Source organism: Clarias gariepinus, chromosome 2 (assembly GCF_024256425.1).
Source record: "Clarias gariepinus isolate MV-2021 ecotype Netherlands chromosome 2, CGAR_prim_01v2, whole genome shotgun sequence".
Classification (NCBI taxonomy): Eukaryota; Metazoa; Chordata; class Actinopteri; order Siluriformes; family Clariidae; genus Clarias; species Clarias gariepinus.
In genome coordinates, this window is record NC_071101.1 from 7706061 (window position 1) to 7731246 (window position 25186).

The window sequence follows — 25186 nt, forward strand, 5'->3', positions numbered from 1 at the left end:
AGTCTCGTTTAACCTCGCTGGTTGTTATTATACATGTTAAGCGTCAGTAATGAGACACACTGTTCAGGTTTCCTGAGCTCTGTACACTGACTAATTAAAGTCCTAAATTTAATTTGCAGTTTGTTTTTCCTAGAGTGTGTTTTATTCACGACTTGTGGTCGCAATGATTGGGTGTTTGTTTACAACTGGTTAATTAGTCATATTTTGACGAGGGAGCTTATTGGATGTTTGCTAACCAGTCAGTTCTGTAAAAAAATATCCATAGCATGATAAGGCTCTTTATTCTGATATCATTGCTCGAACTCTTTTTTGGGTCAGTGCACTGGTGGTTTTATAGTCATTGTATGAAAGTGCACAGTACAACAAAAAAGCTTTTCACACAGCAGCCTTACAGTCTGAGCTGAAAGTGGGATGATTAAAATACTGTAAAAGCTATTTAAAAAGTAGTGGAAAATAAAACAGTTTTCTATAAACAAGGGGTTGGTGCTGGAGATGGTTTCAGAACTGGTGCTATTGTCAGAGAAGGTACTGGTGACAAATGTGCTGCTGGTGTCAGAGATTGTTCCAGTGACAAAGAAGGTGCTGGTGTCAGAGACAGTGCTAACAAGCTACTGGTGAAGCTGGTATCAAAGTTGGTGTTGATGCTGGTGGTGGAGCTGCTTTTGGTTTTAGAGCTGGTGCTGGTGTCTGTACAACTGAGTTACTGCCAATCTTTAACTGACGATTAAAGACCTCTCTGTTTTTAAGGTATTTGGGTTAACTCAAAAAAAAAAAAAAAAATCCCCAACAGTGTTTGACTAAACTTCCCAATAGTTAATGACCTAGTAAACCAACATGAGCATCTATTCAATGACAGAAACGTTAAAGAACTTCTGCAAATTGCTCTGGATAACAGCATCTGCGAAAGGCCTAAATGTAAATCTAAATGGTGGTATTAATACTGGTGATGGTGAAGCTGCAAGTGGTATCATATTTGGCACTAATGTTGGTAGTGGAGCTGCTGCGGTTTCAGAGATGGTGCTGGTGAATGAGCTGTTTTTTTGGGGGGAGAAACGTCTGGATCTGGTTGTTTTAGAATGTTGTTCTTTCAGCCGCACTACAACTTGGCACAGGTTTTACGCCGAATGCCCTTCCTGACGCAACCCTCTTATTTTATTCGGCCTCGGGACCGGCACTGCCTCCAGTGGCTTGGAATCGAACTTCCGCATGGCAGGTAAAACACCTCCCACTGAGCCACCAGTGCCTTGGTTGTTTTAGAATAGTGGCGGTGATGAAGCAGCCTTCATGTTTGCAAATGAACTTTCCGCCTGATCAGACCAGTAAAATCTAGGAGGAGGTTAAGGCAACATATTTTGGATGAACCACAGATAAAAAATTGGTGAAGCCTAGAAAATGCTACAGGTCCTTTTTAAGTTGAGGGGTTTTTATGCCAGTCAGTAACAACAATCAGCTTAGCTGAATACGTCTGGATCTTTGATGAGGCAGTGATAAATCCAAGAAAGGAAACTGTGTCAGAATAGACTTCACATTTCTTTGCCTTAGCATAAAGGTGGTTCTCTAGGAGCTTAGAAGGACCTAAACATTTTTACCAAAAATTTTATACTCCTAAATGTGACCATATGGGGCTTCCTAACATGAATATGATGGGGGGTATCAGTGGTTTTTTACAAGGCCATTCCAGGCCTTATTAAAAAAAAAAAAAAAACACTCAGAATATCTAAGGCCATTCAATCATCTGTCATGGACAATGAAGCTGAGAAAATAAAAAACAGTTAGTTCTGGTCATCTGCACATTGACTGGTGCATGTCTATTATAATGTGAAAAATATTTTTTTATTTGATTTGGGAGTAGTGTGGTGATACTGTACCTGAATTAGATACTGTGTAAGATTTCAATACATTCTTGGCTAAATTCTATATTGGAATGTGGGATTGTGTTGGGTGTCAGATTATATCATTCACATCCTCTAACGATAGACCTCAGATTAAAGTAAATGACTATGTTCAGCCGCACTCCATCAGTCAGTGAGACCTGGAAATCTGCTTCTGCAGAAACCGGGCTCTCAAATACATATACAAGTGAATTTGAAGTAGTTGACATAGCAGCTCTTACATTCTGGAATGTATTTAAAAATTTCTCATATTGTTCAAAATTTATCATCAACCATATTTGTCACAGCGACACTAAATTGCTGATGATGATGATGATGTCAGCAGCTCATGTCGTGAGATCTAATACTCATCTTAACACATGATCCAATGAATGTTTTTGTGTTTGTCTATATGTAGGATTATAATGATGAAATCAGACAAGCTCAGCTTCAGGAGTTGACGTTTCTGAACGGCGGCTCAGAGGATGCCAAGGTGCCCGCAGTAAGAGGGAAATCCAGCTCGAGGGCTCGTGGCACACCTACCGCTGGCTCACACAGGTAGAGTGTGTGTAGTAAATGCAGAAGTGTTTCTTTTGACATAATGGTTAATTTGGAACTACATTTAAGGGCATCAATGCCATCAAGTACAAGCACTTTTTTATTGATGTTAGTGAAGAAGTTGGCGTACCCCACGGGTACTTAACTAGATTGGGATCTGAGCATGTTTGAAAGCCTGGTGTCTGATGCATGGTGGGCTGGAATGCACTGGATGTTCTTGTGCCATTCTATCATGCCCAGCATTAATATCGATCAATTATATGCCAGTTAACTTGTGACAGGATTATGTTTGTTTCTTTGTTTCTTTGTTTATTCATTTTGAATGAGCACTAAATATTTATTAAAACTCTTCTAATGGTTAATGCAATACCAGTTATAGCATGGTGATATTGATTAAAAGGTGAATATTTTTGAAAAGTACACACTGCACAGATAAATCAAGCCAGGACTGAATTAGACTGATTTAACCGCATCCAGGTGCCTCACACTGGGTGTGTATATTTGCACACATTACAGCATGAGGCGATTAATAAACACTCGTGTGGCTTAGCCAAGGGTGCGGATTCACACTGACATATACAAACACACACGCACAAACAGATCGATGTGGCCTTTATATTCAAGGGAACACTTGCGAGCAGATTCGTTCTGGGTTTTTTGTTTTTTTTTCTTCTTCTGGCCAGCCGGTGGTCAGATACTCAACCTGGAGATTTGATCGATTAAGAATAAGAGGCTGTGTGTGTCTCTGATTGTGCTCATACTGCTCGAGAAATTGGGTAAATATCCGTCCCACAACTGTGCCCGATCACAGATCAATAGACACACAGAGAAAACGTGATGACTGACAGCTGTTCTTTTCTTTTCATTGAGAATGATTTTATTATTATTATTATTATTATTATTATTATTATTATTATTATACTTTAAAAATGATTACATTTATCTCAACTCTAAATATGATAGTTATAAGTAAAAAAAAAACAGAAGGTGGATTAACATTTAAGTCTGAGATGAAGCTTTTAAGAAAATTTTTTTTAAAAGAGTAAGCACACAAATGAAAAGTTAAACTTTTTATTTATTCATTTATTTAACTTCAAGCAGATGTAGGTACTGCAAAAGTTTGCAAAAATATAATAAAAATGCGCCCACACTTTGATTTGATTTACGGTGCAGGTTTAGGTTCAGGCCTTAGGTTTACCTAAGTACAGCCAAAGGTTCATTAAATCCTTTCCAGACAGTTTTGTGTGATGCTGTGACAAAATCTGGCCAGACATACAGACATACAGACAGAACATTTTTGTAGACTGGCTTTGGTTCCTCCAATGTATGAAACATAAAGATATAATTTAAGGAGTGATTTCAAAAAAATTCGTCTGGGTCAGGGGTAGCTCGGTGGTTAAGGCATTGGACTAGGGTTTGGAAGATCCCTACTACTTGTGCTTCTGGATTTAACAGCGGCCTTTGACACCATAGATCATGAGATTCTTTTATCCAGGTTGGAACAGTGGGTGGGCATTACAGGCTCAGCCTTGCGGTGGTTTAGGTCCTACCTCTCTGATAGAACCTTCTGTGTTAATATAGATGGTTTCACTTCCAACTCTGCTGCCCTTCCTTGGGGGGGTACCACAGGGCTCCATTCTTGGTCCACTTTTATTTTCTTTGTATTTGCTCCCACTCGGAGCTATTTTCCGGAAATATAACATCTCCTTTCATTTTTATGCAGATGACTGTCAAGTTTACCTCCCATTAAAGCACAATAGTGCATGTTCTGTCAAGCTTCTTTTGGACTGCCTTGTTGATGTTAAAAGGTGGTTGGCTTTTAATTTCTTAAAATGCCACAGCTCGTTTTTTAACTGGTATAGGCAGACGAGAGCATATTACCCCAATCTTGGCTTCCCTTCACTGGCTTCCAGTGTATTTTCGGATCCGTTTTAAAATTCTTTTATTTGTATTTAAGTGTTTAAATGGTCTTGCTCCAGCCTATCTGGTGGAATTGTTGCACCCATATGTTCCATCTCGCTCTCTCAGGTCTACTGACAAGCTGCTTCTTGAAATTCCAAAAACTTGTTGCAAACTTCGAGGTGATCGTGCCTTTTCAGTAGCTGCTCCTCAATTATGGAATGAGTTACCCTTACTCATTCGACAAGCTCCATCAGTGGCTGTTTTTAAATCACGGTTAAAAACTCATTTTTACTCTCTGGCCTTCAACTCGGTGTGAAGCATTTTGAGATGTTTTGTGTTTTATATCTTGTTTCTCCTTGGATTATTATTATTTTTATTATGACTATTATTAGTAGTAGTAGATTATTGTGTCGTTATGTTCTTAGTTGTTTCCTTTTCTTGTTACGATCATTTTAAATTTTTATTTTTCCTTTTTTATTTATCAAATTTAAATTTTTATTATAAAATACCCTACTGTATATGTCCTGATTGTTGTCTTTTGTACAGCACTTTGGTCAACTTTGTTGTTGTTTTAAAGTGCTTTAGAAATAAAGTGGTATGGTATGGTATGTATCCCAGGTTCAAACCCCACAACCACCAAGTTGCCACTGTTGGGCCCTTGAGCAAGGCCCTTAACCCTCAACTGCTCAGATGTGTAATGAGTAAAACATGTAAGTCACTCTGGATAAGAGCGTCTGCTAAATGTAATCTGACTTTCATTTATATAGATTCATATGACATTTTCAGCAACAGAAATCCAGCTAGAGAGGTAAAATGATCCCTAATGAACGAGGCAGAGGTGACAGCAAAAGGGAAAAAGACCCTGAAAGGAACCAGACCTATCCTCCTCTGACTTAAAGTGACTCACAGATGAAATCACAATATGAAGAAACAAAATCAGGATGTTCATAAAATATGTTGAACATGTGAGCAACATGATGCTAGCTCACTGAAACCTAACACTTTAACTAGTATATATCGTTGTTGGTTTTTTTTCCCTACTAAAACATAGAAATATCTAAGGAAGTCAAGGAAATGTATGAGAACGTCTGTAACGTTTCCAGAGAAACATTGCCACAATATTATGACAAACCATTGTGTTACCGTAAGATATGCATAATAAAAATATTATAAGCTTGTGACTCTTAGATTGTCTTCTTCATCAGTGCCACATGTATTTTTTTTTCTCACAGCCGTACAGGCTGTTCTGAACGTTCAGCTCATTACCATGTGGAGAGACTGATGTTGCAGATAGACAGTCATGTCCTCCTCCTACACACCTCCTACAGTACAGACCCAGCCTCCACGTCTTGAGCAGGAGACTGTAATACTTAGGCGAGATATAATACTGCAGGGGAGATATAATACTGATTAACGTCTTTTTTTAGGCTTGCTGACATTTCTGCACATTATAAATAACTAGCTGAAAATTTCTTGTGCGCTTACCTTAGTGACAAGCAGTTAGCACATCTTTATCTTAGTTTAATTAGTAAGAAGTGAGTTTTTTTTTCTCTTTGCTCTCCTGTGATCTGATTTTCACACTTTTTACTTTTCACTGATGTTTTCAGTACAAAAACAAGATGCTGTACCAAGTAGGCAAGGCAAGCTAAAAGGATTATGGGCCAGAAGGTTTCAAGTTGAAAGCCCACCACAACCCTTTTGGGCCCTTAAGCAAGGCCCTTAACCCTTAGGTGTATAATGAGATAAAAATTTAAGTTGTTCCTGGATAAGGGATTCTGCTGGAATACAAATGAATCTTTTACAGTATTTCTTTCTTCATGTATTTGTTTTGTTTGTGGTCATTTGCAGGAGTAGAGGAGGTGTTCCTCCACCCCAGGCTGCGGTTCCTCGCGGGGCAGCACCCAGAGGAGCTCCACCAAGCCGCCTTCCGTCTAACAGAGGGAGAGCACAGAGAGGACGTGGAGCTCCACCGCCTGTAGGATACAGACCGCCGCCCCCTGTGGTGCAGGACACGTACGGAGAATACGTGAGTATAATTTTTCTGCATCACAAGTGCTGCTAATGATCTGTTCTACCTATATTTATACACCCCAGAGCGTTCGGAATAAAATGCCGTATTAGCTTTTGTAATAAATATGTGGCATCACATACTGTAAGATTGAAAGGATCTAGCTGCTGGTGTGTGAACAGGATATCCTATCAGGATTCCAGGTTCATTCAATGTTCCCTTAAACAATCAAAGGTGAAAGAAAAGACGCAACTCATGACATGGAGTTGGCCCTGGCCTCGCTGACTCAGCAGTCTGATGAAGGTTGTTCATGATGGGTTTCAATCATCTCTGTTGTGGAAGGTGCACTAAGTCAAGGCTGTTAGAGCAGTGTTATAAATTCCAAGGAATTTTCCCAGGTGGACACAAACCAACAGTTTTTTTTTGGCATGAGTTTTATGTTTATCTAAAATTGGCATTCTGGGTTTTTTATTCAAGCTTGAGAATTATTTTTATTTTTGCTGCCTCTTAGCTTCAGATTACGTGGTGTAATCCTTGGGTTAAGGATATCTCTGTATAAATATATTGTGTATAAAATTAAACTATGATGTCAAAGAAATTATAGATTCACAAGTGAAAATAAATTAATAATTAAAAGAATAAAAAGAGAAAACAATTCTATCCAATTCAAATTTATTTGTATAGCGCTTTTTACAAAAAAAAAAGTGTAAAAACCAAGGCATAAATGTAAAATATATATATATATTTACTGAAGAAATAGTCAGTTTAATCATTGACATGGGACATGGCCATGGACGTGATTAGAGATGCATTAGAGATTATTGCATTAACAACCTCGAGCTAAGTGCAACATTCCGCTAGTTGGCATAAACACTAGAAACATACATTTTTGCTTGGCAAAATCAGCTCTTTCGATGGAGAATGCCCCAAATGCAGACATCAGTACTGATGTGCTCGGAAGGAAACCATGGCAACCAGCAGATATTTGTGAGTCGGTGATTTCACCAACACTTTAGGTAACGCTCGGTGGAAGAGGCGTTCTGAAAATGACCTGGTTCCCTGCTTTATAATCGCTTCTGATGGCGTAATTCAAGGGTCAACACACCGACGTTCTGAGGTCACGGCGCATGAAGCCTGCACCACCTGCTCTCTCTCATCACCTTGTCGCCCTGAACGTTACCGAGCGCTTGCTGTAACCCGATGCTCACAAACACAAACACACTCCAGAACATCTGCTCGATGATAAATACAGCAGCATCAATGCAAATCAGGGCTCGGCTAGCCTCGTCTCTACAGACGAGCGTGTAAACATGCGAGCAAACACATGCCAGAGCTCTTGTTTACTTCCCTGGAGCTGTTTGTGATTTTTTTTTTTTTTTTTCTATTATCAAGAGGATCATACTGGAAGGCTTTGATTTCGAACCGAGCTTTTGTTCCTGACTGTGTACACAGATTAAATCCCTGCTGTGTCTGCATGTTTCCCTTCTTACCATTTAATTCATAACAGGGGTTTGAGGGGTGAATTTCTCATAGGTCACTGATGGTTATGGGACACCTGATGTAGCCGGATCACGTCAATCAATCAATCAATCAATCAATCAATCAATCACTCACTCACTCACTCACTCACGCACTTATTTTCTATACCGCTTTATCCAGTATTCAGGGTCGTGGGGACCTGGAGCTTATCCCAGGAGACTTAGGGCACAAGGCAGGTTACCCCTGAACAGGGTGCCAATCCATCGCAGAGCACACACATACACACACTCATTCATACCCTACGGGCAATTTGGGAACATCAATTAACCTAACCTACATGTCTTTGGAGTGTCGGAGGAAACCAGAGTCCCCAGAGGAAACCCACCCAGCAAAGGGAGTACATGCAAACTCCATGCACACAGAGATGGGAATCGAGCCTGGCCGGGAATTAAACCCGGACCCTGAAGGTAATTAAATAATCAAGTGTGAAATAACTGAATTGTGGGAAACAATCCAATTTGAAATCTCTGGCTCTGTTGCAGTCTAGCCGTCTCAAATTTGACCTGTGTGCATTAAAGATGGTGTATTTATATGGCCTCATTGGACCTGTGGGGATTCAGGAATTCTGGTAAAGACATGATCATACTGGCTCGAGTTTAAAAGCAAACATGTCCTGACTCTTTTTAAGTGGAACAGGGTGTGCATTTCACTTATCAGTGTTTTTAACCACAGATCTTATTTTCTGTTCAGAATCTCAGTCGTCTGCCCTTAGAGTCTCCACATTGGCAGCAACAATAAATCCCTGCTCTAAATTTCTCCTTCTCGCTGCTCTTTGACCTCCTCCTCCTCCTCCTCCTCGTCTCCAGCATCCTCTTCCTGGACTCCTGTTACCCATTCATTAAACCCGCAGCAACCTGAGCCATGCCGTCTTCCTAATCTCTTATCCAGGCCGAAATAAATTTCCCCGGAATGTGATTTAGAGGGTGGATATGATGGCCATCCTGCCAGAGAGATCGGATTTCATAAAGTAACCCCCTGAAAAGCTTGGGGCTGATACCTGAGAGGCTCGTCGGAGGTCTCTGCTGTCTCGGGGACGTCGAGAAACACTTGTTGCTTTAATTAGAGCTCAGAATGAGCCATTGTGCAGGGTTTAGGCTTTACAGGATCAGAGGAAAGATGAGAAAAGATGAGAAAGATGTTTTCAACAGCCTGGCTTTGCTTTGGATAAATACATCTGCCGAGATGCTACATATTTAGTTTATGAATAATTTGGCACACTTATGTTTGTACCAGCTGCCACATGCTTTCTAGAGGACTCAGTGAAAGTTTGCAAGATGTTGGCAAACAGGAAGTGCATGAAGTGATCAGAAGGTTTATCAAGAGCTTGTGATTTAAAATGTTCAGCCTGGAGCAGGAAGCGACTCAACCATAACAACAACAAAAATTACTACATCAGTTCATCACCATGAGCAAACAAGTGTCAAATAGAGGAAGGGGCGGGGCTTAAAATGAATGTACATTAATTTCTCCTTATCCCAGTCCTGACCCCTTTTATATCCGTACTCCCCATCCCCATTTCACTCCCCTTCTGTCCCATACACTGTATCTCCATTCTGATCTCATTTGATCCCCACACATTGCATTTCCACTCTGACCTCCTCCATACTCCGTACTCTACATCCCCATCCTGACTCCTTTTGTTTGAAAAGGGTGATATAACCCTTGATGTGCAGCAACACTTCCTTCTCTAAGATCATTGCTTATTTCTTTCCCTCTTGGCATTGTATTAAGACACACCTGAATGCTCCAGTGAGTGAAAGCTGAGTTGATCTGTGTGAAATCTGCATGAGATCTCTGAGAGATCTCTGAGAAAGCTGAGTGAGATTAGTGTGAGATATGTGGTTGAGGGCTGAGTGCGATCTGTGTAATGTCTGAGTGAGATCAGCACGACACCTGAGTAAGATCAAAGTGATATCTGCATGAGATCTGCTTAAGAGCTGGGTATGATCTGCATGAGCGCTAAGAGAAACTGAGTGAGATGTGAGTGAGATCAGCAGAGATCTGTGTGGAATCTGCATAAGATCTGTGTTTTTCTGATTATGAGCAGTTCCTTTATTCTCCTTCATGCAAAAACACAGTTAGTATGGAATTAATCTACTGGATAAAGCCAGGGTAATGACCGCAGAGGGAGAGAGGGGGTTTAAATTGAATGTGTGTGGCCTGCTGGAATACCAGCTGTATTCACAAACACACACACATACACACACACACACACACACACACACACACACACAGGACTGTCTGAGCTGAGCTGTGATATGACCCCCGATCTACTTACTGGCTTACAAAGCATACAGAAGCCAGGTGTGTGTGTGTGTGTGTGTGTGTGTGTGTGTGTGTGTGTGTGTGTCAAAGGCCTCTGAGGGCAGCTCTTATCTTCTCACAACACATCTCCTCACCACACTCGTGCATACAAATGAAACACACACTTTAGGGACCAGATGCTTCTCTCTCTCTTTCTCTCTCTCTCTCTCTCTCTCTCTCTATCCTTTTCTTACTGACTCTTTGTTCCTCTCTTGCTTTCTCATTCTCTCCTTGTCAGCTTTTTTCTTTTATTTCTCTGTTTGACTCTATCTATCTATCTATCTATCTATCTATCTATCTATCTATCTATCTATCTATCTCAGTCACCTGATTCTGATGTTTCTATAACGATGCCATTTGGCCAATCAGTGCTCAGCACTATTTTTAGCTCCACCCACACGTCTCAGTGGTGCACTCATACAGTGGCATGCACACACACATACATACACACACACACACAAAATGAAGAAGCTTTTCTCTTGGCTGACGTCACACAAGTGCTTATTGAATTTATTGAATTATGGCTCTTTTACACCCTCGCTCAGACTTCTGTTCTAATCAAATCCTAATACACACTGCATGTACAGTAAATGGCACCACACACACCAGGAAAAGTCCGGCTGTGTGTGTGTGTGTGTGTTAGAGACGAAGCACCATGCATCATGCTGTGTATTTCAGAGAAACCGCTATATCACCTCATCAGAACAATTATTCTGTTCAATAGAAAGTCAAGGCTGAATAAAGTCAGAGATCTTTCCTCACTTAAAGCTTTAGCTCTTAGCTGCAGTCAGGTTCTAGTCTCTGTTTAAAGGGCACCTATTGCATGGAATTCTTTCTCTTTTTTTTACATTTTTACACATTCGGATTTGTCTTCAGCATACATGTACATGGTTTTACAGTTTTGAAACCAATTGGATTTTTCTTCACACTGTTTGACTTCATATACTGTAAGAAGAGCCCCTCCTCTGGCTTCTTGCTTAGCGCTGATTCTCTCTAGAGGGGCGTGGCTTGGGAGGAGGTCATTTACATAAGCACTGAGAAGATGCATTTGGAGGAGAAGTGAAACAGAAGGGCGTTTAAGGTAAAGTGTGTTTCAGCTTGAGCATTAACACACTCAAACACACTTTGAAGAAGCTAACCTTTTACAGAAATAGTGAAATATGGGACCTTTAAAGGTTTCTTAATATAGTGCATTTTAACGAGTTTACATATGGTCTCCAAGATGTGTCTGTGAGTGTTCCAGCTGAAACAATTCAATTTTATTTGTATAGCGCTTTTAACAATTGGCATTGTCCCCTTTACACAATCAAAAGAATTATTTAAGTTTGTATGGAATTTGAATGTGTATGAATCAAAATGGTCAGTTTGTCCCTGGTGAGCAAGCCGAGGGCGACAGTGGCAAGGAAAAACTCCCTGAGATGGTAATAGGAAGAAACCTTGAGAGGAACCAGACTCAACAGGAAACCCATCCTCATCTGAGTGAAACAGAGAGCAGTAAATGATCTGCATTTATACAGTGTGTAGGGTGGGAGGCAGTTCAGCTATAATAGCTGATGTTAATAGATGTTAATATGGAGTCCAGGTAGTTATTGAAAACTCAGGTAGACTTGTATGAAGTTCCAGTCCTGAACTATCGAACAGTCAAGTCCTCAGAGAAACAGCTGCCAACACCAGTCAAGGCCAGAACCGTCTTCTAGGTAGAGAGAACCATCCCCAGACACCAGACGCATCCCAGAGAGACACACGGGGCATCCATGTGACGAGATCTTCAGCCAGAAGCGGGGCACCAGGATGGGTCAGACAGGTCCGGAGGGCAGAGGGAGTCTGGGTCACTGGCACTGAAACAGAATTGGAATACTGGCCTCCCTGGACTTCCTCTTGTTTCAATTCTGTTTTAAACATGCTACAGTATTTCAGTGTCTGTAGCTTTAAAGGCAAATAAGCTCCTCCTCCATGCCCCTTTATGGAAAAGCAAGTTCCTAACCAATCAGAACACAGGAAATAGGAATTCCCTCAAGCTGGAAGAGCTCCTATTGTTGGTCTTCTTGCAACATCATACAAGACAGATATTTTAAACAGCATGTTTAAACGCATTTATGAAAAAATGTAAAATTGGAAAAAATGGACTCATGGGAATCTCTAAAAATGAGCAGAGTTTTGCATAATAGGTGCCCTTTAATTGCATTAAAATTAGTTTGAGATGATTGGGCTGAGAATCAGGATGTTTGGAGAGAATTTCAGTTACACTTACAGTTGCAAGAAAAAGTATGTGAACCCTTCGGGATCACGTGGAGTTTTGCATGAATTGGTCATAAAATTCTAATCTCCATCCATGTCTCAACGATAGAAAAACACAATCTGCTTAAAATAATACTACACAAACATTATATGTTTTATTTTTTTATGTTTTTATTAACCATAACATGTAAACATTCACAGTGCAGGGTGGGAAAAGTATGTGAACCCCCTAGCCTAATGACTTCTCCAAGAGCTAATTGGAGCCAGGAGTGAGCCAACCTTGAGTCGAATCAATGTGATGATATTGGATGTGTTGCTGAAAGCTGTCCTGCCCTTTAAAAACACACACCAGTTTTGGGTTTACTGGTTTCAAGAAGCACCACCTAATGTGAACCATGCCTTGTGGAAAAGAGCTCACAGAAGACTTACGAGCAAAAATTGTTGACTTGCATGATGCTGGAAGGTTTACAAAAGTATCTCCGAAAGCCTTGATGTTCACGTGTCCACGGTAAGACAGACTGTCTACAAATGGAGAAAGTTCAGCACTGTTGCTACTCTCCCTAGGCGTGATTGTCCTGTAAAGATGACTGCAAGAGCACAGCACAGAATGCTTAATGAGGGAAAGAAGAATCCCAGAGCGTCAGCTAAAGACTTCTCTGGCACATGCTAACATTTTTGTTGACACATCTATAAGGAATAAGGAAAACATTAAACAAGAATGAAGTACATGTGAGGACACCACGGAGGAAGCCACTGCTGACTAAAAAAAAATATTGCAGCACATTCAAAGTTTGCAAAAGAGCATTACTGGCAAAAAATTCTGTGGACAGATGAAACCAAAATTGAGTTGTTTGAAAAAAAAAAACACACACACACAACACTATGTGTGGAGAAAAAAGGCACAGCACACCAACATCAAAACCTCATCCCCAGTGTAAAACCTGGTGGAGGGAGCATCATGGTTTGGGGCTGCTTTGCTGCCTCAGGGCCTGGATGGATTGTTGCCATTGATGGAAAAATGAATTCCAGAGTTTATCAAGACATTTTGCAGGAAAACCTAAGATCATCTGTCTGCCAACTGAAGCTCCGCAGAAGATGGGTGATGCAACAGGACAATGACCCAAAGCATGAAAGTAATTCAACAAAAAAATGGGTCCAACAGAACAAAATACGCCTTCTGGAGTCCTGACCCAACCCGATTGAAATGCTGTGGCATGACCTTAAGAGAGCGGTTCAAATCAGACATCCCAAGAATATTGCTACACTGAAACAGTTTTGTGAAGAGGAGTGGTCCAAAATTACTCCAGATAGTTGTGCAGGTCTGATCTGCAGCTACAGAAAAAGTTTGGTTGAGGTTATTGCTGCCAAAGAATGATCAACCAGGTATTAAGTCCAAAGGTTTACATACTTTTTCCACCTTGCACTGTGAATGTTTACATTTTATGTTCAATGTTGTGTAGTATTATTTTAAGCAGACTGTTTTTCTATCGTTGTGACTTACTGTGGATGAAGATCAGAAAACATTTAATGACCAATTCATGCAAAACTTCACATAATCCCAAAGGGTTCACATACTTTTTCTTACAACTGTAAAAGTCCTCCCTCATACAGAGTGATACAACACGTCCAGTCTCTGTACACGCGTCCAACTTTGTGTGTGTGTGTGTGTGTGTGTGTGTGTCTCCCTCAGTTCATCTTCATGAGATCATCGCCTCTTCTTCTCTCCGCAGCAATCAGAGACAGTCTCACGTGTTTATTTTTATCCCAAGGTCTCTCCTCGGCGTGTGGCCTCCATCTGCACTGTAACTGTCTGAATAAATCATGAGAGGAAAAACTCTTTCTTTCAGAGAATGGAAAGAATGAAAAGTTAAACCTGTATCTCTTCACATCTTCACACACATACACACACACAGCACTAAGATCTACTTAAATATAATTATACATTACCTGATAAAGAAGACAGTGAGAGGGAAAGACAAGAAGATAAATGAATGAAATACACCTGTGTTCCTTGAAAGAAAAAAAATGAGTCTATGAGTCTGTGAAATATAAAGGGTGAGGGCGGAGCTACGTTGTGTGTTATTAAATTAGACTAAACACTGAACAAAAGAAATCAACATTCCCAGTTTTTAACAACTCTATATAATCACTTTTTTAACTGACATAAGCATAAAGACCACGCCTCCTTTACTACAGAAGAGAGACACAGGCCACACCTCCTCTACTGTAACCACTGTACTGTATAACACAGGCCATACCTCCTCTACTGTAACTCTAACACAGAGGCCACACCTCCTCTACTGTAACTCTAACACACAGGCCACACCTCCTCTACTGTAACTATAACACACAGGCCACACCTCCTCTACTGTAACTCTAACACACAGGCCACACCTCCTCTACTGTAACTATAACACACAGGCCACACCTCCTCTACTGTAACTCTAACACAGAGGCCACACCTCCTCTACTGTAACTCTAACACAGAGGCCACACCTCCTCTACTGTAACTATAACACAGAGGCCACACCTCCTCTACTGTAACCACTGTACTGTATAACACAGGCCACACCTCCTCTACTGTAACCACTGTACTGTATAACACAGGCCACACCTCCTCTACTGTAACTCTAACACAGAGGCCACACCTCCTCTACTGTAACTATAACACACAGGCCACACCTCCTCTACTGTTACTATAACACACAGGCCACACCTCCTCTACTGTAACTCTAACACACAGGCCACACCTCCTCTACTGTAACTATAACACACAGGCCACACCTCCTCTACTGTAACTATAACACACAGGCCACACCTCCTCTACTGTTACTATAACACACAGGCCACACCTCCTCTACTGTTACTATAACACACAGGCCACACCCCCTCTACTGTAACTATAACACACAGGCCACACCTCCTCTACTGTTACTATATTACACAGGCCACACCTCCTCTACTGTAACTATAACACACAGGCCACACCCTTCTACTGTTACTATAACACACAGGCCACACCTCCTCTACTGTAACTATAACACACAGGCCACACCCCCTCTACTGTAACTATAACACACAGGCCACACCTCCTCTACTGTAACTATAACACACAGGCCACACCCCCTCTACTGTAACTATAACACACAGGCCACACCTCCTCTACTGTTACTATAACACACAGGCCACACCTCCTCTACTGTAACTATAACACAGAGGCCACACCTCCTCTACTGTAACTCTAACACAGAGGCCACACCTCCTCTACTGTTCCTATATTACACAGGCCACACCCCCTCTACTGTAACTCTAACACGCGCGCCACACCTCCTCTACTGTTGCTATAACACACAGGCCACACCTCCTTTACTGTAACTCTAACACACAGGCCACACCCCCTCTACTGTAACTATAACACACAGGCCACACCCCTTCTACTGTAACTATAACACACAGGCCACACCCCTTCTACTGTAACTATAACACACAGGCCACACCCCCTCTACTGTAACTATAACACACAGGCCACACCTCCTCTACTGTAACTATAACACACAGGCCACACCCCCTATACTGTAACTCTAACACTCAGGCCACACCCCCTCTACTGTAACTATAACACACAGGCCACACCTCCTCCACTGTAACTATAAAACATAAGCCACACCCCCTCTACTATAACTGTAACAAACAGGCCACGCCTTTTCCGCCAGGATCTCTCTGTAGGCAAATGTCATGAATTGTCGCAGATATGTTGGCGAATAATCGACTTTCCTTCCTAGCCATTTTAAGAGCCACATTGTCTTTGTTGTGTCTTAATCTTGAACACTGATTTCAGTGTCACTTTGTTTCCTAAACGTTCTGCCAAACTCTAAATCCCAGAACCGGAAGTTAAAATTAAACAGAGACAATTTAATTAAGGAACATATGGTCATATGTCCAAGCTAATTAGCTGGATGTAATGAGCGTGCTCCCAATCTCGAGCTGTCCTACTCACTTAGGTTCTTCAGCTAACGCTGTCACCGTCCTCCTGCTTTCATTCCCTGGTTCACTTTAACTAAAAAAAAAAACAAACAAACAAAAACTAAACCTCAAGTGAAATAACAGAACGTTGTAAAGCCCCATCTGGCCTGTGGATTATGTGTGTTTTTTTTTTTTTAAAGATTTTGATAAAAAAAAAAAAAGGTTCTTGTTTGTATTCAGTAAGGTTCTGTGGATAGATGTTCAGTGTAAATGTCACTAAAATAACAGCAAGAAGCGAGTCTCTAATTAGACTCTAATGCACCTTCAGTAATCAAAGAAGGAAAAGAGAGAGAGAGAGCGAGAGAGTGAGAGAGGGGGATTTTTTTGTCCTCTGTGTATTCACATTGTGTTGCTGTTAAATCCTGAGTGGTTGATTTCACGCATGTTAATTGGGAATGAATGGATTTTCGGCTGAGAAAGTGTGACAGACAGATTGAAGGAGGAGAACATGGAGAGGTCGGAGTCTTTAGTCCCGTTTATCCTGCTTTAGTCTGAGAGCGGCTTAGCTTTGAAGTCTGATTCGGCTTTAGGAGAGCAGAGACGAGAGGAGGACATGTGAAGCGCTTGGATTGATTGTTCTTTCCCTTTTCTTTTTCTCTCCTCAGCAGTTCGGCTTCAGCGTCATACAGTAACTCTGTTACATCATTCAGTGACAAGAGCTCTTATTCATCAAGGTCACATTCTTAATGTGTGTGTGTGTGTTTGTGTGTGACACATTTCATAAGCTCGTTTTCATTAAGTTTGAGTGTGTGTTAAACCTTACATCTTAACATTATTTTCACATACTGTAACATCCACCGGTTTGGAAGTGCTAAAATTATCTTGTTTCACCTCATACGTAAAGTCAGAAGTGTAAACTGAACACACATGATGGACAGCAGTTTGTACACTTATTTTTATACGCCAATCAGCAATAAAATATTGACTAACAGATGAAGTATACAATAACATTGAATATATCATTACACTGGCATCTGTCAAGATGGGATACAGTGGGATACATTCAGGAAGCAACCGAACAGTGGGTTCTCAAATATGATTTCTTGGAAGCAGGACAAAAAGCAGGACAGGTATAAGCATCTGAATGACTGACACGAGCCAAAACCACATCTTAAAAACTGCAGCTGCTGTGGGATATTCCTGGACCTAACAAAAGTGCTCCAAGGAAGGAAAGCCAGTGAACCAGAGTCATGAGAAACCAAGGCTCACTGATGCATGTAGAGATCAAAGGCTGGAATGTCTTGTCTGATCACAGAGAACAGCTACTAAAGCTAAAATTGCTGAAAAAGCTAATGCTGTTTCCAATAGAAAGGTGTCAGACCACACGGTGCACCATAGTTTGCTGTGTATGGGGCTACATACAGTAGCTGCAGATGGGTCAGGGTGCCCATGCTGAAGAAGGTGGCTTGATCTGATGATTCACATTTTCATTTATATCATGTGGATGGTTGGGTGAGTTGTGTGCACCCTGATGCTCTGCTAAAATGGTTCAAGAATGGTTGGAGGTACATTACAAAGTGTACAAGACCTTAATATTCCAAAGACTTCAAACCGATAAAAAACATCTGTATAATGTGCTGTAAAAACAAGTCCAATCCATGGAGGTCCACCTCCCTTGCAGGAGGATCTGCTACTGATGGCTTGGTGCCAGATACCACACACATCTTGGTCTATGCCATGACAGATCAGGCCTGTTTTGATGGCACCTACATAAAATTAGGGAGGTTATTTTTGATGTCAGGGCTAACTGGTGTATTTGTCAGTAATAAAAAATAATAATATAAAAAAAAACAAATGCAAAGAAATAAATATTGCCAAATGTACAAAAAAATAGCAAATATTATTATTATTATTATTATTATTGAATCAAAAACTTAAATTGCTTTATAATGTATAACAAATAGAATAGTATATAAAAAAAATTATAATAGACAAAATAAAAAGTGAATGTAAAATAAAAAATAAGGATAAAGGTGCATTAAATAATAAATACCCAATATCAAATATGAGTAATAAATGGGATAAATTGTATTGCTAAAAATGTAAATTAAATATTTATAATAAATATTTAAATAATTAAAATAATAATAATAATAATAATAATAATAATAATAATAAATTTGTTTAAACAACATTTAACAAATAATTGTTGTTGAATATTTTCAGCTTAATAAATATTGTAAAGGGAAAATACATTTTATCACTGTATTTATTTATTTATTCATTTTAACATTAGAGGATTTACCACAATGATACAATTAAAATGATAAAAAAATCCTAAATGCTAATAATCACCATGTTAGTATCTAAGTTTTTTCTGTTCAGCACTTCTCCGTACACACAGCTGTGTTCTCGCTTCAATAACCCCATATCATGTCTAGCAAATGAAACACACAAATTCGATTTAGTTACTTATAATCTGAGCTGCAGACATAGTCCAGAAATCAGATTTAGGAAAGAAATTGGATTTGTCCTGCAGTGTGGTGAAGCATCAGAGGCTTGTGGTGTGGAGGTCTGGTTACTGTAATGACGTCCGGACCGGATATTGGCCGATGTATACAGCTTTGATGTCACTACTGTATACAGAATGATTAAAGAATGAAAAAGAGTGGGATTGAGTTTAGATATCAGCCGTCATATGGTGCTTTTGAGTCTTCTGTCCTCCAGTCCACTCCACTTCCCTGCTTTCTTTTTTTCTCTGCTAATGGAGGATTAATGTGTAAAGTGGTCCAGTGGAGGAGATTAAGCTCTTTACTGAGAGCCTATGTGTGTGTGTGTGTGTTGTGACATTAAAGGTCTAGAAAGCTCATTTTGAACTAAATGTCTGCTTGACTTTTCTCTCTAAGGCAGCATGCACGCTCAATTAGGACTAGCGCTGATATTATATTAAAGATCATATGAAAAAAAAATCTGATTCATGATAAAGCACTGCTAATGTCAATCTTTGTTTCATATTTGTCTCTTTACTGTGTGTCTCTGTAGGAATACGATGACGGATATGGAACAGCCTACGACGACCAAGGGTACGACTCATACGACAACACTTACAGTAACCAAGGACAAAAGTAAGCATGTGTGTGTGTGAATGAGTAGTTTGTGTGGAGACAGGGCTGGAAATAGATGGGGTTTTTTTTCCTTTTGAGCGAGCACTTGAAGAAAGGGCAGGTCCGCTGAGAGACGTAGAGCATCTGAAGAGATGTTCACTCATTTATTTCCTGCAGAGCTCAAATGTAGAGGAACTGTACTTTGTCACATCCTTAAAGTTTTAATTTGAGCTCAGTCATACTGAAGAACGTGGGTTTAATTTATTTATGCTGTGTATGCTAAGACTTCTGAGTTTTATTTTTTATATAATGATGTAGCGAGGTTGATTAGGACTCTAAGCATTTAAGGTACATTTAATAAATTTATGATTTTTCTGAAGTTCTTAATACTTGCCCGAGACATAAATCACCAAGCATGTTCGTGGCACATTTATATTTAGCCACACTCACAGCTTTTTATGTAGATATTTATGACTCTGTTGGTGTTGGTTGGGTGCATCAAGGACAGACAGAAAGACCAGAACGAGGCCCTGGTACAGGAAGAACCTGCTCCTTAATGTGGTGTGGATAAGACCAAAAAATGGTGGTGGATTAAAAAAGTAAGAGGGCACCAACCAGATAACTTGGTGTCCATTTTGGCATCAAGCAGGACCAGAAAACCATCTCTGAAGTTTTGTCCTTTAATGTTTTCAGCAAGATGCTAGAGATCATTTACCAGTGTGTGCGTATGTTAACCAGGGCATCAAAGCTAGAGATGTTGTTAAGACATTGGTCTAGTTCGATCAGAAGGTTATTGGTTTAAATCTCAGCACTGCCAGTTTGCAACTGTTGAGCCCTTGATTTGGGCACTCAAAAGCTCACAAGTATAATGAGATATGTCAATGTCAAAATAATGTCCATACTATTAAAAACAATAACTTTATAACCACCTAAGTTTTTGTTCCACTGAGGCATCCCTGCCACCTGACTCCAGAAGACATCTTAGTGGTATCTGTCAGAAGATTTTTTAGTTGCTGTGGGTTGCCCAGTCTGGTCTCCAAGAAATTGACTTGACATTACATGCGGGCTCAATCACATTGCAATCTCTGGACTTCGGGGGTCTGGGATGGCAGCTTGGTCTCTTTGTCTGCTAGGGTCTGTGTTCAGCACCCTGCAATGCTATGCTTCAAGCTAGTAAATCGTTGGTGATCAATGTTTTTTAGTTCAGCATTCAGTGGTCACAATGTCATATCTGCTCAGTGTAAATGTAAGTTGCTTTGGATAAGGGTATCTGCCAAGTGCTGTAAATTCAAGTGATCAAGAATTTTATTCACTTAATTTCAATTTTATTTGTATAGCACTTTTAACAATTGACATTGTTGCAAAGCAGCTTTACACAATCAAAATAATTATTTAAGTTTGTTTGAGACGTAAAAGTGTATGAATCAAAAATAATAAGACTGTCCCTTATGAGCAAGCCAAGCACAACAGCGACAGTGGAAAGGAAAAACTCCCTGAGATGGTAATAGGAAGAAACCCTGAAAGGAACCAGACTCAACAGAGAACCCATCTTCATTTGGGTGAAACAGATTGATCTGCATTCATACTGTGTTAGACTGGAAGTTCAGTATAACAGGAGATGTGTTTAAGGCAAAATTGAGTCCAGTTCATTATAGGAGGCTCAGGTAGACTGTAGGAAACTCCAGTCCTGAACTATCGAGCGACTGAAGTCACAAGTTCTCAGAGAATAGCTGTCTGCATCAGCTGAGGACAGGGACATCTTTAGGTAAAAGTGGAACCGTCCCCGGTCATCATACGCATCCCAGGCAGACCACACGGGGCATCCATGTGATGAGATCTCCAACCAGAAGCAGGACACCAGGATGAGTCAGACAGCTCCAGGGGGTAGAGGGAGTCTGGATCACTGGCAGCTTAGGAGCGACATGTACTGTATAGCTCGACAAAGAGACAGGTAGAGGGAAAGTAAGAGAGGGAGACAGAGAGGAGAAGAGAGCGCAGAAGAGGAAGGAGAGATGGCAGTTAGAATAATCACTTCACCGTCAACAAACCTGAGTGATCAGTGAGAGTGGGTAAGACAGCATATAAACATACCAGTTCACCATAAAACTCCACAGCCATGAGTCCCCCAGATCTGCTCCTTTACCCAAGGCAGATCTATTGAAAAAAATGCTTGGCTAAGTAAACACTAAGACTGTGTCTGAGTCCCAAACATTAATTGGAAGACCATTCCATAACTTTGGGGCGTTGTAAGAAAAAGCTCAGCCCCCTGCTGTAGTTTTCATAATACGTGGTACTGACAAGCAGCCTGGTAATAGGGGTGATGTGCTCGTATTTTCTGGTTTTAGTAAAACTCTCGCTGCTGCATTCTGAACTAACTGAAGCTTGGTTATGCACCTAGTTAAACAACTAGACAGTAAAGCGTTACAATAGTCCAACCAAGAGGTGGTAAAAGGATGAATGAGTTTTTCTGCTTTGTTACTGACAATATATTTCTTATCTTGGCAATATTTTTGAGCTGAAAGAATGCTATCCTGGTAATATTATCTACATGTGCTTCAAATAAAAGGCTGGAATCTATAATCCTACTGAGGTCTTTTACTGTTGCACTTGAAGTTACAGTGTGATCAGAAAGCTGCATGTGGTCCTATGACTAGAACGTTTGTCTTATCAGGATTAGGCAGAAGGAAGTTAATTAATATCCAGTCTCTTATGTCCTGCACACATTGCTCAACTTTAGTAAGCTGTTAGTTAGTTTTTCTCATCTGGTTTTGCTGAGACATATAACTGTGTCATCAACATAATAAAGAAAACTTATACCATGCTTACAAATAATGTTGCCCAGGAGAAGCATGTAAAGAGAAAAAAGCAGTGGGCCTAAAACTGAACCCTGTGGAACACCAAACTCCACTTTTAGAACATGCTGAATGGTCACCATTTAAATCTACAAACTGAATAACAATCAGTCAAATAGGATATAAGCCACGAGAGGGCTGTTCCCTTAATTCCTACTACATTGTCTAATCTGTGAAAGAGAATACTATGATTAATAATGTCAAAAACTGCACTGAGGTCGAGTAACACAAGTATAGTGACGCAACCCTGATCAGAGGCCAATAGGAGGCCATTTACTACTTTAACAAGTGCTGTCTTTGTGCTGTGATGAGGCCTAAATTCTGACTGATACAGTTTGTTTATGCCATTCCTATGTAGATATAAACATAGTTGCTGTGCTACTATCTTTTCGAGAATCTTAGAGATAAAAGAGAGGTTGATATTGGCCTGTAATTTGACAGCTGACAAGGGTCTAGGTCAGGTTTCTTAATAAGTGGTTTAATAACTGCTAATTTAAAGAATTTGGAAACATACCCACTGCTGAGTGAAAAGTTAATTATTTTTAACAGGGGTTCTGTTATTGCTGGTACTATTTGGATAGTCAGGTTCTGGGCTGGTTTTAAATTCCAATCAAAAAATTAGACACATCTTCTAATTTATTTATTTGTGTGATTTTCTTCATTTTTAAACAATTCTTAATGCATCCAAAAGTATCATCTGAACACTTGCAACATGTATACTACTTCAGCTTGAGCTCTGAAGCATTCCTAGATGCTAGAGGTGACACATATTTATTTAGCAATTTCCCACACTGGTAAAACTGCTGCAAAGATTTGATCTCCTTTTTCTAGAATGTTCTTTATCCTATAAGAGCCATCACACGTTTGATGTTTTTTGTGACCCACGTGCATGATCCTATATAAAAATCTTGATGTTTTTTCGGAGGGAAAGAGCTTCATGTCCTAAAGTAATAATGTGCTGTAAGTTCTCTTTACTTAATTACATAATTTAATTGGCGTTTTATTTTTAGGGTTTGGGGTTTTTAAGGGTTGTTATTTAATGTCAAAAAGGTATGTTTTCCAAACTTTTGACTGATATTGTCAATTTTTAGCCTTGTGTTCTATTGCAGTGTTTTGTTTACATTTAAGCGGAAGGTTATATTTTAATGTGCACTGAGGCACCAGTTTATTATATATTAAATAGTTGTGTCTTCTAAACCCAAATTATTTATAAGCAATAATGATTTTGTAGGGGGATAAAAAGATATATATCATCAGTATTTTTTGAATACTGAAGTGAACGGGTGAATGCTTAGTTTGGTTCCCATTTATAATTCTGTAAATAAAACTATTTGCCTTGCTCTTGGCTTTTTTTATTCTTATTTGTCACACATAAATGATTCAGATCATCAAACTCATTTTAATATTATTTTATTATATTTTATTTGGTATATTATAGGGATGTAACGGTATTGTAAATACCGTCGTACCGCAATAACAAATTTTTCTATACTACCGTGGTCGCATGACTTGATAAAACAATAGGTCTTCTGAGAAAAGTTTGCTCAGGCGAATGAAGCGAACGGGAGGTAGCGGTCCTTTGCGGTCTGTTGTCGCTAGAGATCCAGTAATGCGCACATCCGATTTAAAATCCGCGTACTCCGTAATGATTAATTACTCTTTCCATCTCTTTTCCTTCAGCGCTAATAGCAGCACCCGCCATTTCCACATTACTGGTCTATGCGTTTTTTTTTTTTTTTTCACCAGCACTAGCATAAGCAGGGTGACCAGCATCACAACATAATTATGCTGGTCACCAGCATACCAGCACCAAAACAAAACATATGCAGCCCATGCATACCAGCATACCAACATTTGATTGCTGTTCATCAAGTTTTGGTATGGTACAAAATACATGCAAGATGGTCATCCAATAACTCAAACAGTATTAACAATGTGTGATATGTAACAATATATACAATATGCACATTTGTAACAATATTGTAGCGTTTTTACGCCGGGAAGAATGCTGGAGAGACGAGTGAGCTTATTTGCTACCCAATGCAATGGCTGGGAATACTTTATTAAGCACACAGCATGTAAAGCATGAGCAGCACCTTCACTCAGGAGCCTACATCCAATTCAGCACTAGCTTGAACTGGAGCACATTTCACACGTCACACCCCCCTCAGACACAACAGGCACCCACACCGACATCCCCGCAAGGCATGCTGGTCGTCAGCCGCCGCCCCGCCCACGCCACAATATGATAATTTAACAATTAACAGCAAACAAGTTTTGATAAAATACGTATAACAAAAACAAAACATGAGACCAACCTCTCAGGGAAACATTCACACAATTACTTTCACACCACAGTAGTGCAAATGAGTGAGCTTGGCCCCCACCTATTATTATTATTATGGACCCTGAAGTAGTTCTGACACATTCTGACATTTGTGTATTTTTGTGTGTCACAAATGTGACCTTACTTTTTTTACCGTTACCATAAAAAATGCAAGTGGTCCCGACGCCGGAACAGCTGGCCTTATAACGCTGGTGCTGGTATGCTGGTAACCCGGCCAATGCTGGTGTGGGGGATCACCTTACTGATGCTGGTGCCCAGCATACCTGCACCAAAACACAACATATGCTGGTATAAATGCTGGTCAAGCTGGTGACCAGCTATGATGGTCTATGCTTTTTTTAAATTGATTTAAAAGGTAAATAAAGGTAGATAAAAGGTTCATGTTATGTTTTTAGACAACCCAGCAGATATTTAATAAATGTAAAATAATGTGTTTTTGGTAAATGGATTATTTTTGTCTCTTGTATGTAAATGCGTTTAAAGATAACACTACACAGTCC

The 25186-nt window shown here is 40.0% G+C and overlaps 1 protein-coding gene across 1 annotated transcript in view; it reads left to right on the top strand.

Moving 5' to 3' along the window:
* khdrbs3 (KH domain containing, RNA binding, signal transduction associated 3) overlaps window positions 1-25186 on the top strand; it is a 110713-nt gene that overhangs the window by 66129 nt on the left and 19398 nt on the right. The window contains exons 5-7 of the mRNA XM_053513956.1: window positions 2290-2429; window positions 6180-6357; window positions 19426-19508. Coding sequence (XP_053369931.1) covers window positions 2290-2429; window positions 6180-6357; window positions 19426-19508 — 401 coding nt within the window. The remainder of the gene's footprint in view (window positions 1-2289; window positions 2430-6179; window positions 6358-19425; window positions 19509-25186) is intronic.